At 42.6% G+C, this 17,929-nt stretch overlaps 1 protein-coding gene across 1 annotated transcript; it reads right to left on the minus strand.

Moving 5' to 3' along the window:
- Positions 1-13,672: 13,672 nt before the first annotated feature.
- Positions 13,673-15,715, minus strand: foxi2 (forkhead box I2; the record flags this gene model as incomplete). Its single annotated transcript, XM_080479793.1, has 2 exons — positions 13,673-14,253; positions 15,085-15,715. 2 exons carry the CDS (start codon positions 15,713-15,715, stop codon positions 13,673-13,675), a joined length of 1,212 nt encoding a protein of 403 aa, XP_080335919.1.
- Positions 15,716-17,929: the final 2,214 nt, after the last annotated feature.

Here is a 17,929-nt window from a genome sequence, read left to right on the forward strand (position 1 = left end):
AGCAGCAGCAGCAGCAGCAGCAGCAGCAGCAGCAGCAGCAGCAGCAGCAGCAGCAGCAGCAGCAGCTCTGAATCCGTCCTGCTGACAGACTCGGACTGCAGCCACGAGCGTGAGGCCTGTACACCCCCGACATGTCTTTTTCTTCCGCCAAGCCCCAGACGTGCTGCTGCGCCAAGGCCTCATCGAACTCGGCATCTTCTGCCCAGAGGTGTCAGGACTCGTTCCTTCTGTAGCTGCATGAAAGGAGCCTCGTTGCGCAGCACAGTGTGCCACTCGGGTTACATACATTCAGAGCCAGGATTTACCGGACTAATCCAGAAACTGGATTTCTGATACGCTCTGAAACATGTGACTGGGGGGGGTTAACCATCTAAGTTTACCAATCAAACTGCTACTGAAAGCTATTAAAATGAATAACTCTTGGCAATAACAGGTTGGTAACAGATTACTAAATCAGTTGTGTAATCTGATTGGCCCACCTGGCTTATTCAGCTCCATCAGGAGTCTAAATGTTAAAGAAAGTGACAGGTACCTGCTTTGCCCCCAAGCTGTCAATCTTCTGGATCCCCTCCGATTGTATGGAGCACTAACATTAACCTCCAAAAGAATAAATAAACATTAACTTCTTATAACTCCTGTCCAGTGGCGTTTCTAGATGTAAATTCTTGGTGTGGCAAGATTTTATTTCAGGTTTAGTGACACTACTGAATTCCAAAGTAAAGTGTGTGCACAACCTTTTAGCCACAACATTATAACAACCATATAGGCATTGATCCCATAAAAATGTTGAGCCTTGGAAATAGCTGATCAAAAAATAAATAAATAAAAAAATATATACAGTATATATCGACGAAGGGGTTCAAACCAGGTCATAATGGTTCCACTGCGGAGACTCTGCCACTCGACCAACGATAAAGATGCAAATTGATGAGATTCTTAAGAACTGTTTCTCACCGTGTCACACAGTGTACAACTACTTATTTTAATTTATTCTGTTAAACAAAGTGTTTCAAACCCGTACTGGTAAATAATCAAACTAATTAATGGCTGGAGCCACAGCCTGAGCATGAACACTTACAGTTAACTGCATGCAATACACACTGCATGGTGAGAGAGGGGCGAGCTACACTAGAGCATCTTCCTCCTCGAACATCCAGATTATAGTGCATCGTCCTCCTCGAACATCCAGATTATAGAGCATTGTCCTCCAGATTATAAAGCATTTTCCTCCCATAACATCCAGATTATAGAGCATCTTCCTCCATTAAAATCCATATTATAAACTACGGATTTGCGAATAATATATTATATTATTTTCGGGAGTCTTTGTTTTCTTCACAGGTGTTTGATGGTTTCAGGACGAGGCAGAATGTCATATTTTCTCTAAAGCACGACGGCTGAACTCAAGTGTTACAGTTTGTTTTGTTGTGTCTTTGGGCTGGGGAGAGGGAGTTCACCTCTCTTTGACCCCGCTCCTCCTCCTCCTCCTCCTCCTCCTCCTCCTCCTCCTCCTCCTCCTCCTCCTCCTGGTGTGGGTGTCCAGGGCTCTGATGTCCAGACCGTAACAATGCGGCACTGTGCTGTCCTGAGTCATGGACCCACACAATGACGATGTTGATTAGTGCAGCGTGGTGGTGGCGGGGCTGATCGTGGTGGGGCCTGATGATGGTGGGGCTGGTGGCGGGGCCTGATGGCGGGGCTGATCGTGGTGGGGCCTGATGACGGTGGGGCTGGTGGCGGGGCCTGATGGCGGGGCTGATGGTGGTGGGGCTGGTGGTGGGGCCTGATGGTGGTGGGGCTGGTGGCGGGGCCTGATGGTGGTGGGGCTGGTGGTGGCGGGGCTGATGGTGGTGGCAGGGCTGGTGGTGGCGGGGTCTGAATGTGGTGGGGCTGGTGGCGGGGCCTGATGGTGGTGGCGGGGCCTGAATGTGGTGGGGCTGGTTGTGGTGGCAGGGCTGGTGGGGCTGGTGGAGCTGGTGGTGGTAGTGGAGCAGGTGGTGGTGGTGGGGCTGGTGGCGGGGCCTGATGGTGGTGGGGCTGGTGGTGGCGGGGCTGATGGTGGTGGCAGGGCTGGTGGTGGCGGGGTCTGAATGTGGTGGGGCTGGTGGCGGGGCCTGATGGTGGTGGCGGGGCCTGAATGTGGTGGGGCTGGTTGTGGCGGGGCTGATGGTGGGGCTGGTGGTGGTGGCGGGGCTGGTGGTGGTGGCAGGGCTGGTGGGGCTGGTGGAGCTGGTGGTGGTAGTGGAGCAGGTGGTGGTGGTGGGGCTGGTGGTAGCGGCTGCAGCGGGGCCCGGTCTGGCCACGGTTAATAGCTTATTACTCAGCGTAAAGTAACTGCGATCTGGAGAGGTGCCAGGAGAACGGGCCCAATTAAAGGAGAAAAGAGAGGAGGCGGGTGTGTGTGTGTGTGTGTGTGGCTGTGTGTGTGTGTGTGTGTGTGTGTGTGTGTTTAGGGAGAGGTGGGAGTGTCAGGGAGGGGGTGAGGATGAGGGCAGCCATGTACATTCCTCCCAGCTTTGGTCTAATTCGCCCATGACGGGTTCCCTGGGGACTGACACCCTCCTTCTTTGAAAATATTTGAGTATCCTCCTGCTCTGTTGTTCCAAAACACCTCTGAAATAAACCCCCAACACGCTCACAGGCTGCGTTAGTGCCGCTCCGTTATGGGTAAACAACCCTGTTTACTTGTTGATACAGTTTGGGGGAGCAGACATGGAGAATATGAAGGAATAAAACTCTTATTTACACTGATGCTGTCCCGCATGCCTGTATGGAGACCACCGGACACTTAATGACATTTAACTTTAATCTGATGTGATCAGCTGATGCTCTTAACACAGATTACACTGAGTGATGAAACACAATGAGATTACAGCACTGTCCCGGTGCTGAGGCGTTAGATCTCCACAAAGCAGATTTTACTGATTTTATAAAGTTGATTTCAGACAGACGTTAGGTTGTAGGAGGAATCACTCACACGCACACGCACACGCACACACACACCAGCAGCATCTTAAGTTTAGGCCTCATTAGATGATAAATAAGTCTTCATAACATGTGAATGTGTGCTTCCTTCATATAATATTATAATCCCAAAACACTTTAGTCTCTTTGGGTTCTAATTGATCCAAATTTAAAAGAAGACACAGACAAAAAAATCAGAATTATGAGTTTTTCACAAACAAATAACAGTTTTGGTTTTATTCTTAAATCTTGGATTAGGAAGGTGACCATACTTGTTAACGTCTACATTTCTTCCTGTTTCCTTTCAACTGATAGATTAATAGATGAATCTCAATGATAGGAGATACTGATGATCAGCTATTCTACACATTGTGATGCTGCTGGTACGTTTTGTTGGCTTTGCCCTGGTCAAGCATCTTCTCCTTCCACATAATTTACCTGAGAAAAAACAAACACTGAAAAGTCGGACTTGATTCAAGCTTTGTCCACATAGTTTAAATGTTTTTTGTTTTTTAATGTCTGATGGTTTTTTAAGTCACATTTAGCAAATACATTTTTTTAATATAATTCATTACACAGAAGAACGATGTATGTACTTACTTATTTACAGACATCTAAGGAACAATGTTGCATGAGTTTAGAGAATTTTTGTGTTTGCAAATAATTGTTAACTCAAGTGTCTTTAAATTATGGTTAAAAATTACTCTGAATACCAATTACTTCACAATAGTGTTTCTATCAGATCATGTATATTTGAAGTATGTGTGTATGTATAAATAATGTGCTATTTTTATGTATCACAATGTCTTGATGAAAATAAACTGCATAAAATATTTCACCATTTTCGAACTAAACAAAACTCTCAATTGGATCATTTTCTCACAATATTTCTTAAAAGTTCACCTTCACATAATTGAGCTTCACTGTTGGAATGATATGTTTAAAATGGTCATCTCTCTTTTGATGCTCCAAGTTCTTAGCTTATATATATATATATATACTTTTATAATAATACTTTTCCCGCTGCATGATTTCACATTAATCAATCAAGACCAAAGCAATGGGCAGCAGCTACAATAGTGTGTACAATTCAAATATAATCCCTTCAATGGTCATGAATTTACACATAAAGCACTGAAACAGGAGGAAACGTAACAGTAAAGTACTTCGGTCAACAAGATTCTTTTTGTTCTTTCCATGTGAAAAAGACCCAAACATGACCAGCTCTTCATGACTGAATGTGGGTCTTGTTTGAGTTTATTAAGCACCTGTAGGTAGGGAGCATCAGTAGAAGCCGCCAGTTGAAGCTTTGCGACAGTAAAAGAAGTCATCACAGTCTCTCAGCAGAGACACTGGACTTCCCCGTCGCTGGATAAAGTGGAATAAAGCTATTGTAACACTGTGTTACTGGGATTTCTCTCAATGGGATGTGGAGTCTGTCAGTTTGATGTTTAAGCTCCAGGAGGAAGAACAACAGAAGGGGTTAATGTAATCCATTACATTAGTGGGGGCCTCTAATAACTGGTCTCTCCCGGCGTCTCTATTGGCCCGCGGAGTTTCCATTGTGCTGCCCGGTGCAGGTGTGGGACATGCTTTGTTGATCATAATCCCCCCGGCAAGGGGAGAGGCTTTGAGTGTGTTTGACGTACCCCACCGGCAGGCCCTTTGCTCCTCGGCCGCCGAGCAGCCACCGTCTCCAGCCGCCGCTCATGGGATCCGACAGGCGGAAAAATAATGAACAACACCTCAACCCGGAGCTGACCTGGCTCCAATTCACCAGCTCCACACGAGGAGTAAACGAACCACTTAATTGAGCCTTCCAGGATCAAATCATACTCAGGACCCCCCCCAGGCCGGCCCACTATCAACCCTCCCTGTTCGGGCTCCGTCCCGGACACAACCCATCAAGATGTTTTCCTACACACACCCCCACACTCTCATTCTTCTTTAACAGCTATGTGCAAAGACGGGCAGGTTCACTGAGCAGAGGAACACAGCTGCTCACTCACAGTCTGGACACTTTCACCCGCTGGAGACGGATATTACAAGAAAAACATCCATCACAAGTCACAAGACGTCAAAAAATACATCACAAAAAGGAAACAAATGACATATTGAAGTCTAATTTATTCTCCATGTCCAGATGTAACAGCTCTGTTGATGATCCAGGTCCATCAGCTGCTGTTCCAGAATCTTCTTCACATTTTAGCCGCGATTAATCCTGGACGTTTTACTGTAGCAGCTTTCTGTTGTCATACAATGACATCTAGTGGTCAAAGAGGGCACATACGTCCACACTTTGATATATATTTGCTTCTTAATATAACTCACATGACGAGCTGAACTACTGAAAAAATTGTGACTTGTATTCTGGCAAATACGGTGACATTCTGTATAACTTTCCCAAGACATGGTGGAGCAACTACCATATTTCCCAGACTATAAGTCGTCTCTCAACAAATGCGTCACAAGGATAAATAATCCCGGTCCAGCCTCACTGTTCCAGAACTTTCTGTGAATTTGTTCCTCAGCTTTTAGCTCACAATAGCCTTCTTTGTTTTCTTTGTTACGGTAACAGTTTCAACAGTTTTAACAGTATATTACGGTCAGAAATGAAGTTTTTCTGCGGTACCGTCGCAGCTTTCTGTGGCCATACAGTGACATCTAGTGTTTACACATGGTATGTTCGATGTTAATTGACTCTTAAGATAAATCTCATGGGCATCCAAACAACTAAAAAAAGTGCAATTTATAGTGCAGAATATACAGCGTAAATATCCAGAGTTTTGTAGTTTAAAACTCGACACACCCCAAATCGTTGTGTCAAAGTTAGATTTTCAGTAAACTCCTGTCTACTGGAGATGGTGCGACTCATCATTTCTGGCAAAAACATGAAAGATGTATTTCCACGAGTGGCATTAGCATTTGCCTGTGTCGTCAGTAACTGTGATTAACATTAGCAGCCTTAAAGTTGCTCGACCAGAATCCACACGAGAACAAATTCAACATTTATGAGCCAGTTTTAGTTGTCAAAGGACATCTCTACGTTTTCAATACTGTTCTGAAGGAAATTTCTCATTACACTCATACAAACGAGGCATGTGAATCTCCACCACTGACGACGGTTCCATACGCACCTCGATACACCAGCGATACGATACCTCAGCGATTCATTGAATCCCCTGGCGATACGATGCGATACGATACACCCCTGTTCCCGATTCGATACGATTTGATAGCGATTCAGTTTTACACAATGCGATACAATGCAATTTCGTGCAATACTGTATGATTCAACATGATGCAAAGAAATTATACCAAAAATTTTATTAGAAAATATGAAGCTGTGATAGTAGGTAGAACATGAGACTCTCGAGGTAGAGGGTTCATGTCCCACGCCGGGCGCCACCTTCCTGTGGGCTCTCCACCTTCCCGTGGGCTCTCCACCTTCCTGTGGGCTCTCCACCTTCCCGTGGGCTCTCTACCTTCCTGTGGGCTCTCCACCTTCCTGTGGGCTCTCCACCTTCCTGTGGGCTCTCCACCTTCCCGTGGGCTCTCTACCTTCCTGTGGGCTCTCCACCTTCCTGTGGGCTCTCCACCTTCCTGTGGGCTCTCCACCTTCCTGTGGGCTCTCCACCTTCCCGTGGGCTCTCTACCTTCCTGTGGGCTCTCCACCTTCCTGTGGGCTCTCCACCTTCCTGTGGGCTCTCCACCTTCCCGTGGGCTCTCTACCTTCCTGTGGGCTCTCCACCTTCCTGTGGGCTCACCACCTGCAGGAAGGTTCTTATGGTGCAATGTGATCTGGGTGATGGTGCTCAGACTGACACCACCACCACCCGAGAACAGAGAAGATGGATGGATGGAAGCTGCAATTCCGTATGGTACGAGAGGCAGAGGATTTATTCTTTTTTCCAATCCTCATAAGCAGCAAATTTAATAAAAAAGTTCACATTGTGCTTATGACCTACTAGAACTATGCATCACTTCATCATCTTCTTTTTGGCCTCTTAAAACGCACAAACACAAAAAACAGGCCTTTTCACAGGGTTGGGATTTGGAACCAGATTCAACATAAGGAACAGGAATCGGTTCTTCACATGTGGAACTAGTTTTATCACACCGTCACAACTTAAACAGTAAGACAACAACAACAATCACTATAAATGAGTAACTTAAAGTGACACTTTCAATAGTGCAATGTCCATATTCCTGTCTGCCAGACGAAACTAAGATTTCAAATATAAATGATACAAATAATAAAAAGCTTTTACAATCACGGTAGGTCTTTCACAACTATTACTTGGCAGTAGCAGCTGCTGTAAAGAGACTGACTCTAACTGAGTCATATTCAATGTAAATGACACAAAAAATAAATAAAAACAATATGCAATTTTGAAAACAGATCTGTCTGTAAATGCCACTCTCACTGCTAACCCCTAACTTGGTGGTTTATTTCAGATGTGTCTTTTTTCCCCAGGAAGATTAGTTGGTCCACATGTTGAGGAAGAAGCAGACTGACTCTGCTGTCACGATATCACCTGCTGGGCTGAACACTCCTTCAGAGGGAACGCTTGTTTCCAGGGTTTAGCAGCATGGCATTCTTTACAAACTTGTCAAGTTTACCATCTTTCTTGTAAAAGCCAAAGTACTTCTAAACGCCTGATTTAAAATTTTGCGGTGCACCAAAGACCTGATCTACCTGCTCACTGCTGCTCTCGCGGACCTCCATGCTGTGGCACTGGCTTGCAGAAGAAATGTGGTCCAGGCTTCAGGGAAGCAGGGACAGTGATGGTGCATTCAATGTGCCTCGGAAACACGGGATAGATTTAAATACAATGTGAAAAAATACAACGTGTAAAACAAATTTTCTCGCTGTATTTTTTCAAAAAATACATTGTGAAAAAATGTATGCAACCGTGGATTTTAAGATGCATCTCGATTTCACCTGTAAATTGCACCGATGCACACTGAAGGAACTGATACACTCGCATTGCACACGTTTGTATCTAGATACGATTCATATCCATTAATCTCCACATGCTTAATACAAACACGTATTTCCAGCATTTCAATTCCGCAGAATTACCCGAGTTTGTGACATCTTGCAGTCACAGAAAGTCCAGAGGATTCCCGAAGCAAGATCCCGTTTGTACCCGGGATCTCATGGGATCTTGATTCACACTGGAACAACACTTAATGTTTATACTCTTTCTTTGAGAAAGTCTGGCTTGTTTTGGGGCAAAAGGTGTCGAGTATTGAAATGTTGGCTGGAGCAGCTGTGACACCATCTTTGAAATCTCCAAAACTCCTGCTGCAGGTTCCCCAGATGATGTCAGTCAGCGAAATAAATAGTTTGACGGATACAAACTCCCATTTGTTTGTAAACAAATCAACTTCGGTGTGATGGATTTAGGAAACTGCTTGTTGGACATGAGTGGTGCTGGTCTGGTTTTGATGTGTTGGTTTATTCTCTGTGCAGAAGTGATTTCTTGAAGGGGAAGTAGATCTTAAATATTTCTTCTGGTAGAGTAACTTTAAGTAAATGTTAGCTTCTCAATCCAAGATGCTGCAGGTTAGTAGTTCATCTCAGTTGTTTCCTGTACACTCAAGGGGAGCTAACATTCAGATAATAGATCATCTTCCTCCACTGATGTAGCTTCAGCTGTTGTTTAACTTGAATGAAAGAGTTGATTTCAACCTTTTCTTCTTCTTTTTTTTATAAAAACAAATATCAGAACTTTTACATGAAGGGAAACTGCAACTCTTCTTGATGTCTCTGTTGTACTTCAGGTGGCAGCAATGAGTCATTTTAGCAGCACTCTGTCTCTGCCCGACTTTTACAGTTTGGGTTCTTTGGTTCTACTTGTTCTACTTGTACTTACTCTACGGGTAAATGATGTAAATCTGCTCATTGTGTAGACGGCACCATCGTGTGTGGAGCTTCAACCATGTAGCTCCTCCTCCAGCTGCTTCAGTTGACTCAATACACCATCTGGTGATGAAAACTGGTATTGCAAGACTAAATAAATCAGGCAAACTGGGAAAACATGGTGACCTTGCCAGGTTTATCATAGAATCCTCTGATATGAGATCACAATGTTTTCTGTCATTTGGATGAGCAACCAAACATTAAACTATCCCATATTTAATCGTAGAACATTCATGATATGTAGAAAACTCAGAGAAAGCAGAGTACTATAGCTCTGTAGTCCTTTGGACTTGACATATAATTGTCCAATCAGAGCAAACAAGTCTGAAGAAGCTCTCTGTTTCCCATGTGATTGACGTGTTGTTACGTTTCTCGGGTGCTTTGAGGACACGGCATCAGTGTGTTGTCCTGATGTAACACCACCGTCGGGGTTCCTGGACGGAGCTGATCCCTTCATGTGAAACCGGCTGAGCGGAGTGAACAGTTGCTTTCTGTGCTCCCTCCGAGATGCTTCTCATTAGCGAGGTGTCACCTCTTCCCTCTCCCATCGCTAGAGAACAGTTTGGATTTTGGCGAAGGGTTCATGTGAGGGCGTCGGCGTACAGTATACAGTCACCGATCGAAATAGCTTCGACGGTCCCACGTCCACCCTGCTTCCCAGCCGCTGCAACAAAGGAGCTTTTCAACACGGAGCTGTGCCGATGCCAAATTAGGATGAGTCGGCCGGCGCTTCGGCTGCAAAGAGGAAGGCGATCAAACTCTGCCTGGGTCAGTGGATCCTCTCTAATTGAGAAGTTCACACTTGGCAGCCGGTTTTCGTTGCGAGAACAACGGCGGTGCAGCCAGCCAGAGTGGAAAAAGCTCTGGAACCCTCTGTGCAGCGCGTACAACCTGGGTTGACATCGACAGTCAGATCTGGGTCGTCTGATCGCCACCGACCAGTCATTAGCGAGCGAGAAACATCCAGCAGCCGATTCAAACTCTGCACTGCTGGGGATTTGGACGCTTCCACAAATTAGATCACTGTTGTATTATTCTTTGGCTACGAAGCTTTTTATGAAGAGCTAAATTCATAGGGCCTAATTAGTTGGTCAAAGTATAATGAAACAAGGGTCACATTAGTGCAGGACAGGAGGTGAGATACCTTAACAATGTTTTATTATGATCAGGGTGCCATTGGACATGATGGGGGGGGGGGGGGGGGGGGGGGGGGGATAAATTTAATGATGCGGTTAGGAAATATAATTAACGTTTCAGGTGCTCGATTTGAGAGATTAACTTAACAGCATCAGTGACAAGAGATGAATCAAGAAGGGATCAAGTCACATCAATAAAGGTTGAACTCCGAAACTTCCTGTTTTCCTGTCGAGTCCAGACAGATCACATTTGCACTCAAAACTATGAAACAAGTCGAAATTATAAAAGTTGTAATGTGTTTGTTTGCATGTGCATTCAGTACTTTTCACCACATTGAACATTTGTTTTTCCTGTTCATCGATTCATTTCAGAACATTTCAGAACTTGTGTTTGTAATTTTGGGTTTGGTAAAGAAGTCTGTACTTCTAATGAGACAAAACAAGATGTTCCTGAGTTTCAAGTGAATTATGAGTTTCACTCTCAATGGGACGTGCCAGCTCTGCTTCACTGCTAATATGAAGAACTTTGATTTGTTTGGTCTGCAAACGTCCTCTTCTGGAAGATAAAGCTGCTTTTGATGCTTTACCAGCTTTAAATTTGCAGTTGTTTTCACCATCGCGGTCAAAACAGACACAAATCCAAGATAATGGGAAAGTAGGATGATATCAATATCACGTTGTGATGCTTAACTACCTGTAAACACGCACAGTGTGAAAAACAGACGGTGAAAACAAACAGAGGAGTGAATCCAGCCCCTCGGGAGCGAGATGGGTGGCAAAATGTTTACACAGGGAGCTTTTTTCGTTTCTCAGCTGGAGACAAAGCAAGATGGCCTCCTCTCAATTTAGGGCAAACACTGGCTGGATAATGGAAACAAAGGAGATGCTTAAATCCTATTGGTGTAAGGGGGATATCTTCACCTCTCCTCTGATTGAGACACGGGGATTGGCGTGACGGCCGGAGGACAATGGCTCCATTGTTTCTGCTCTTCAGTATCAAGACGTCTGTCAGCTGCTGTCTTCAGCTCCAAACTTCCACTCTGATCCAAACTTCCCTCCATCACGTCTGTCGCAGCGAATTACATCTCATATGATTCCTTTACAGGTATAAGTTTAAAACCTGAGATATGGAGGACTGGTCTTAGTATTACAGAAGAAATATAATGATATAGAAAAGCACAATTTCATATCATATGTAATTTAGATTTTGCCATTTTAAACGATCATAAGAATTCAAACAAACATGCAGATATATATTTGATGTAGTTTTAAGTGAAATTAGCTGAATGGAATTGGTATTAATAGCTTTATTTATCCAAGTTACCTGGACAATAAACACTGGAGTTCTGTTTGAATAAACAATTAAAGTAAGAAACTTTTCTAGAGAGTTAATAAACTGAAATGGTTTAATTGGTTTCCTCAAACCATTTGAGATGAACTATCAGGTTTCTACAGTGTGGAAAACTCACATTCTGTGAAGGAAAAATATTCTGCAGTTAATTAAAAAATAGTCACATCAACTGTTAATCGTATTTTTTTCTCATTGTATTCCTAAACATTGTTCAAGTATGAATTTTTCATTCTACCAGACGTGATCGATTTTTAATTATATGTCAATTTGAAGTCATATGAAATATTTTAATCTGTATTTTAAAGTTTTTACGTTGATTATTTTAACAGAAATCTGCTTGTTATCTCCATTTATGTACCAAACTATTAATTGTATATTTTATATTACGAGCCTCATGAATGTACTTTGGAACCTATATAATACCTTCTACTGATCAGGCAAAGGTAAAAGGTAACTAATATTCGAGTACATTCCACTTTTATATGTAATTGAGCTAAATTCAACTGGCAGTAATTTTACTCTGTAACTGCAAACAATTTGGATGTACTTCAAAATTACATTAAATACAGTGTGAATTTATTTACTTTATGACTGTATGATGTGACTTTAATTTAATCAAATATTAATATTGTGATAAACCAACACAGGTTATAAAGTAAAACTATTGAAAATACTTTCTCAGAAAAGTACTAGAGTATCTTTACTAAAACAGTACTTTTACTTGTAATATAGTACAATTTGAACAATGTAACAGTACACACTTTATAAGAATTTCCAAGTGCCTCAATTTTCTTAGTAATATTTTTTCCACTTTTCTTAATAAATTAATATTTTCCAGATTTTGTAAACTTCAAGTATCAAATGAAATATGAAGTACTTTGTCTGTTATAAGAATTTTATCAAAGTAATGTAAAACACTGACGTGACACATGAAACGAAAACCGTTCGAATAACCCCAGAAGGATTAATAAAGTATTTCATTAACACCTTACTGCCTGAATTAATTTACAATCATGTCAAAAAAGGGAAAATAACACATAATTATTTGCATATTTGTCAAATTAAGTGCAGATTAGTAATTTCAAAACAGCACATAAATGTACAGTATATACAATTCTAATGTGTAGAATATGCAGCAAATATCCATCAAATGTTAAGGTGTTCATTAAATAAATAGATATATAAGACCTTAATTCCACATTGCAAGATTTTAATATTAAATAGAAATGATGAAAACGCATCTAACAAGTGCTCAAGTGTCCGAGAAGTCACCACAAACTGCGTGAAAGAGAAATAGGAGAATTAATTCCATTTAAATGAGTGAATTGAAGTTATAGTGAAGCCTGAATACTGAAAAGGATCATGACATTAAAGTGGAAACCACAAAATGTTTATTTGAAATCACAGTCCAAACGGCCTGTCAGCTGTGTGCCCTGTATAAAGGTTATAAAAAGACAGAAGTAGATACAACAGCCATTCAATGATTGTCACACTGAATCCTGAGAGAAACCATCATATAGTATATAGCTTTTAATATATGTAAATAAAGATATATATGTGAGATCTGGGTTGGAGTGATACTGTTTTCGGTGCTAATATTCACTTCTGCTTGAATCAAACTATCTGCAGACAACAGTACAAAAACGCCTGTTAGCATAAATAGCATAAATAGTCACCTACTATTTGTCTTTTCTAATATAATTTACAAAAATACACGTTTTTCAGTCCGCATGTATTTACAGCAGTGTTGGAGCTGCGCTTCAGTCAAAATGGAGGGTGTAAGAGAGAAGGCAGGTTCCTGTGTGTGTTTCTGTAATCTGTGATTATTACTGCATTAGCGCGAACCCGTCGACGCTGGTCTCCGTCGTCTGCTGCTTCTGAGGTAACGGCGGTCTCACCAAGGCAACTTTGGTAGATTTCAGTTAAGAAACTTGTGATCTAGTGTAAGAATTTGGCCGCTCAATAGAAATATGAGTTGGATTTGGCAAAGAAATAACAAAAGCGCTGAGTTTGACATGAAAGAAAGCATCAGTAAAATGTAGAACATGAAGACAGTTTACATGAAAAAGTGTTCAGTGGTCTGAGTACGGAGTGTTTCCTCACCATGGAGAGGAAGGAGAGTTTGGATATAAAGATGAGAAATAAAGGATAAGTCCTTATTTTGTTGGTTTCTGGCAGATATTTCCACAGTGTGAGTGAAGTGAATTTAAGCGTACCAAACGACAGCTGAAGGTGTCTGCTGTCTCCTGGTGTGGTGGCTGGAGGCACCCCTGCGGGTGTGTGGTGTTGTTCCTATAGCTCGGCCCCCTCCCGGGGGTAAATCAAGCTGTTCACACTGAAGCTGTTGTAGAAGTGGCTGTTGAACTGTCCGCCCTGCCCGCCGCCAAACGTGTTGTAGTACACTCCACGGTTGAAATGCAGCCCGTCGCTGTGCTCCGAGGCCCCCGAGTCCTGGCCGCCGTGGCCTGGGTGGTACGGGCTCAGGGCCGTAATGTTCCTGTTGGTCAGCTCGTTGACCAGCCCCAGTGAGCCCTGCCGGCTCGGCCCCCCCGAGCCCAGCGAGGACATGTTGCTGTAGAAGTTATTGAAGCAGGGAGCGGACGAGGCCAGGCTGGGCGGGGACGACGAGGACGAGCTCTTGTGGTTCTCGCCCATGGCCTCCATCTCCGGGGAGGAAGGCCCCAGGAGGTGAGGACTGTCCGAAGGCTTCAGCGGGGCCCCCGCCACCGGCCTCCCGTCCTCCACCTTGGTGGCCCCCGCCGCTGCTCCTCCGGCACTGCTCGGGTCCGATCGCCTTTTCCTTTTCCTCCGGAAGTTTCCATTATCGAACATCTTCTCACAGTTCGGGTCCAACGTCCAGTAATTTCCTTTTCCTGCAGGTGGAAACACAACAATTGGTTCAGTGTTTGTCTTTTTTAATACTGATTCACTTTTTGCCATTTGACATGAAAACCTTTAACATTTATTTTAGTGATGTTTCTGCTTCTTCCAATCAAATAATAACGGCAAACCAAAATAACGAGAATCGTTTGTTCATTTCTATCCCACACATCCAAGTTTTACAAAATCTAACCCAAAAGTACTTTAAATGTGTAATCTATCATCTCCTGTTTTCTAATTCAGCATCACAATCTGGTCTCTTCAGTTTGAAGTCAGAGGAACAACATTTACTCATTTGAAGAGAAAGCAATGCAAAAAAGCACAAAGTTACATGAGTAGAAAGATGAAATAACTTTGTATTTCAAAATAGTTTGTTTCTTTACAAAAACTGAATTACTAAGTTTAACATGTATGTAAGTTGTTTTCTTCTGTTTTAATCTCTTATGTCTGTACAGTAGAATATCACATTTAACCTTATTTAGATAAATAAACATTAATTAGTAAGTCATTTGTTGACCACATATTAATTAAAAGTATATAGGGTTTTAACAATTATTCAGAGAAAAGTTATAAAACAACACATTCAACTAATCAGTTTATGAAAGCTACGATTAGTTATTATAAAAAATATTTCATGAAGTCTCAGATTTCTGTTGGGCATTTTTAGAAGTTAAAAAAAAAAAAAATAATATATATATATATATTTTATTTTTTTTTGGGAGGGGGTTATTTTGGTTTTAGAAATTTCCAGGTGACTTCTCCGCCCCTGAACGCCTCAGGGTTCGTTCACCCGCCGGTTTAAAGCGGTGGTGCGTTCATGGTACCTGGGTCGTCCTCGTCGCGCGGCACCTTCTTGAAGCAGTCGTTCAGGGAGAGGTTGTGCCGGATGGAGTTCTGCCAGCCCGCTTTGCTCTTCTTGTAGAAGGGGAAGTTGTCGGCCACGTACTGGTAGATCTGGCTCAGCGTGAGCTTCTTCTCGTGCGCGTTCTGGATGGCCATGGCGATGAGCGCGGAGTACGAGTACGGAGGACGCACGAGCTTCAGCAGGTCCTCCTGGCTGGCGATGGAGAGCCAGCCCAGGTCCGGACCCCCGAAACCGGGGGAGTTGGTGATGAACTGCCGCTGGGAGCCGTAGGACGGCGGGATGAAGGACGCGGGGTTGTTCCCGTGCAGGTAGGACGCGGAGGAGTTGACGCCCGGGCCGTTGAGCCACAGGTACGGGTTCGGAGACGACGCGTAATCCCCGAGGCCGTAGCCGGCCGGCCGCTGCGCACCCTGCAGGCTCTGCTGGTGGTACATGCTGCTCAGGTTGTCGCAGTACACTGCGGCCATGTCCGGGGCCTCCTGTGCGCCTTTAGGGGGGAGAGAGCCGACGGCCGGGGAGCTGTGGTGCTGGTGCTGGTTCTGGTGCTGGTTCTGGTGCTGATGGTGGGACTGAGGGTCGATGGAGTTCATCACTCCCAGAGGAGAAGCTCGGAGCGGATCAGCTGGCGGAGCAACAAGTGTCAGGAGGATGGAAGAGTTTGGGGAGTTTTAATAGTATAAACCTGTGACAGCTTCCACATGCAGGCTGGAGCCCTGAGCTCCACAGCCAATAGACACACACCGGGGCAGAGGGGAGTGAGAGGGGGGTGAGAGGGGGAGTGCTCAGCTCCACCTCACCCACTAAACCTGCTGCTGCACAAAGCAGTGATGTGCAGACCTGCACTAACACCTGCACAGGCTCTCTGAGGCTGGAGCATGCAGACAGGAGAAAATACTGCATGCAAACATCAAGATCAAGCATTTTACATTTTGCACAAGATTTATTCCCACATGGACATTCAGTCATCCCAGCAGCTCCACATAAAGAGAAAAGATTATTGATGATAAAAAATATAGGCCAGGTGTGTCAAACACATTCCAGGTCAAATTGAGTCCATTTCCCTCCTGACTGGGCCGGACGGGTCAAATGGAGCCATAATAACCTGCAAAGTTAAACTTGAACGTTTTTGTTGTTGTTCAGCCTACATCATGGGTGTTAAACATCAAGCTGCCTGGAACAGGCTCCCATCGGGCCAAACCACCAAGCAAGACGTAAACATTTAAGAGAAAACATGAATTTTTTCAACACATTTCTTCAGACTTTTGGACACAGCAGGACACTGAGGTGTCGTGATGAAAACCTCCTGGTTGTTATCAAACAGCCTCAGAGCCACGCTGTCAGGGGGAGTTTGTGAAAAATGAAGGATTTCTTTTCTCCATTTGTTTCAAAAAGCTGTTCCTGTAAACCTTTCTTTTTCTTTTATTGACGGACTTTGAACATCAATATTACAGGTGCTTTTTAAAAAAAATTTATAACGCAGTAGAAAATATAACTTTAATGAAATGCAAACGGTGACATTTTCATACATTTTTTCAATATATTCTTTATATTCTTAAAATCTAAATAACAGTCCCTTAAAATATTTGAATATATTACATAAAATGTTATGTTTTTCCACGTTTGTTTTTCACCCAATGTCAAAAATAATTCCGATTATCATTTGGGAAATATTTTAAACATTTATGATGGAAGAAAAAAACTGACAAAATAATTTTCTTCTCTTCAATATTCTGATTACTGAAGTTTCCCTCTGGACATCGAGGTCAATTCAATCCAATGCCTGCTGTTGAAAATGTAACTAAGTGCAGTTAAAAAGTAAGTAATACTCAGATTTCTGAGAATTGAAACATTGTAACTTATTGTTGTAAAGATCAAAAGGTTTGAAGAGTCATTCGATACACTGTCATTACGTTTGATTTGAAAAGTAACACAGTAATCTGAGTATTTGTAATTCCATACTTTCTCCTGCACAGTTCATGATATTGAACATTTATTCCAAGAGATTCTTTTTTATTTATAATTTTCATGTTTCATAGTGAACTGACAGATTTAAACGACCATTTTGAAAAAGAGGACGATGGAATATTACTGAGTATTTCAGTCATTGTATTCGAGTTCCTCGGCTGAGTAGTTGTTCATTTTTCCAACAAAGAATCAGACTCTTTTCATCTTCTTTTTCCTCTGGAATTTAATCCGTTTAATTTCAATACAAAATGTCTTAAGTTGATCTATTATTAGATTTAATCAATTTAAATGATTGAAAAATGTTGTCTAAGTTGTGTTATTGTTGTTGGCTTCAACACTGGTCTTAATATTGATGATGATTTAATCATCAATACTAAGAATGAAGAAGAGCAAACATGAAAGACGAAAAAGAAAATTGAAAACTATAAAAACAGAAACATTTCATGTGTGATATCGAACAGATCATTAGAAATGGTTTCCCTGAAATCAAGACAGAAGTTCGTCAAGGACGTTTGACTGTATGATCACATTATTTACTCTTTTCAGTTCATTTCATTTTCACAAATTGTTTTTCCTGACAAAAATATTTGCACATAAAAGGAAACTGTTGATAAACTGAGTTGTATGAAGAAGGTTCATTAGTGAAATTAAAGCAGGACACGAGGTCGTCAGTGAGCTGAATCACAGGTCTTTTTATTTTATTGGAACAATCAGCTCGTCCAGGAACACAAAGGGAAATGACAGCATTTAATCTGAGAGGTTCTTTGCGCGAGGTAATTCTTTAACAGTCAGGATGAAAGAAAATTGTCTCAAAGTTGAAAAAAGGGAAGCTCCTCTAA

The sequence above is a fragment of the Lipophrys pholis genome (assembly GCF_963383615.2).
Source record: "Lipophrys pholis genome assembly, chromosome: 14".
Taxonomy (NCBI): Eukaryota; Metazoa; Chordata; class Actinopteri; order Blenniiformes; family Blenniidae; genus Lipophrys; species Lipophrys pholis.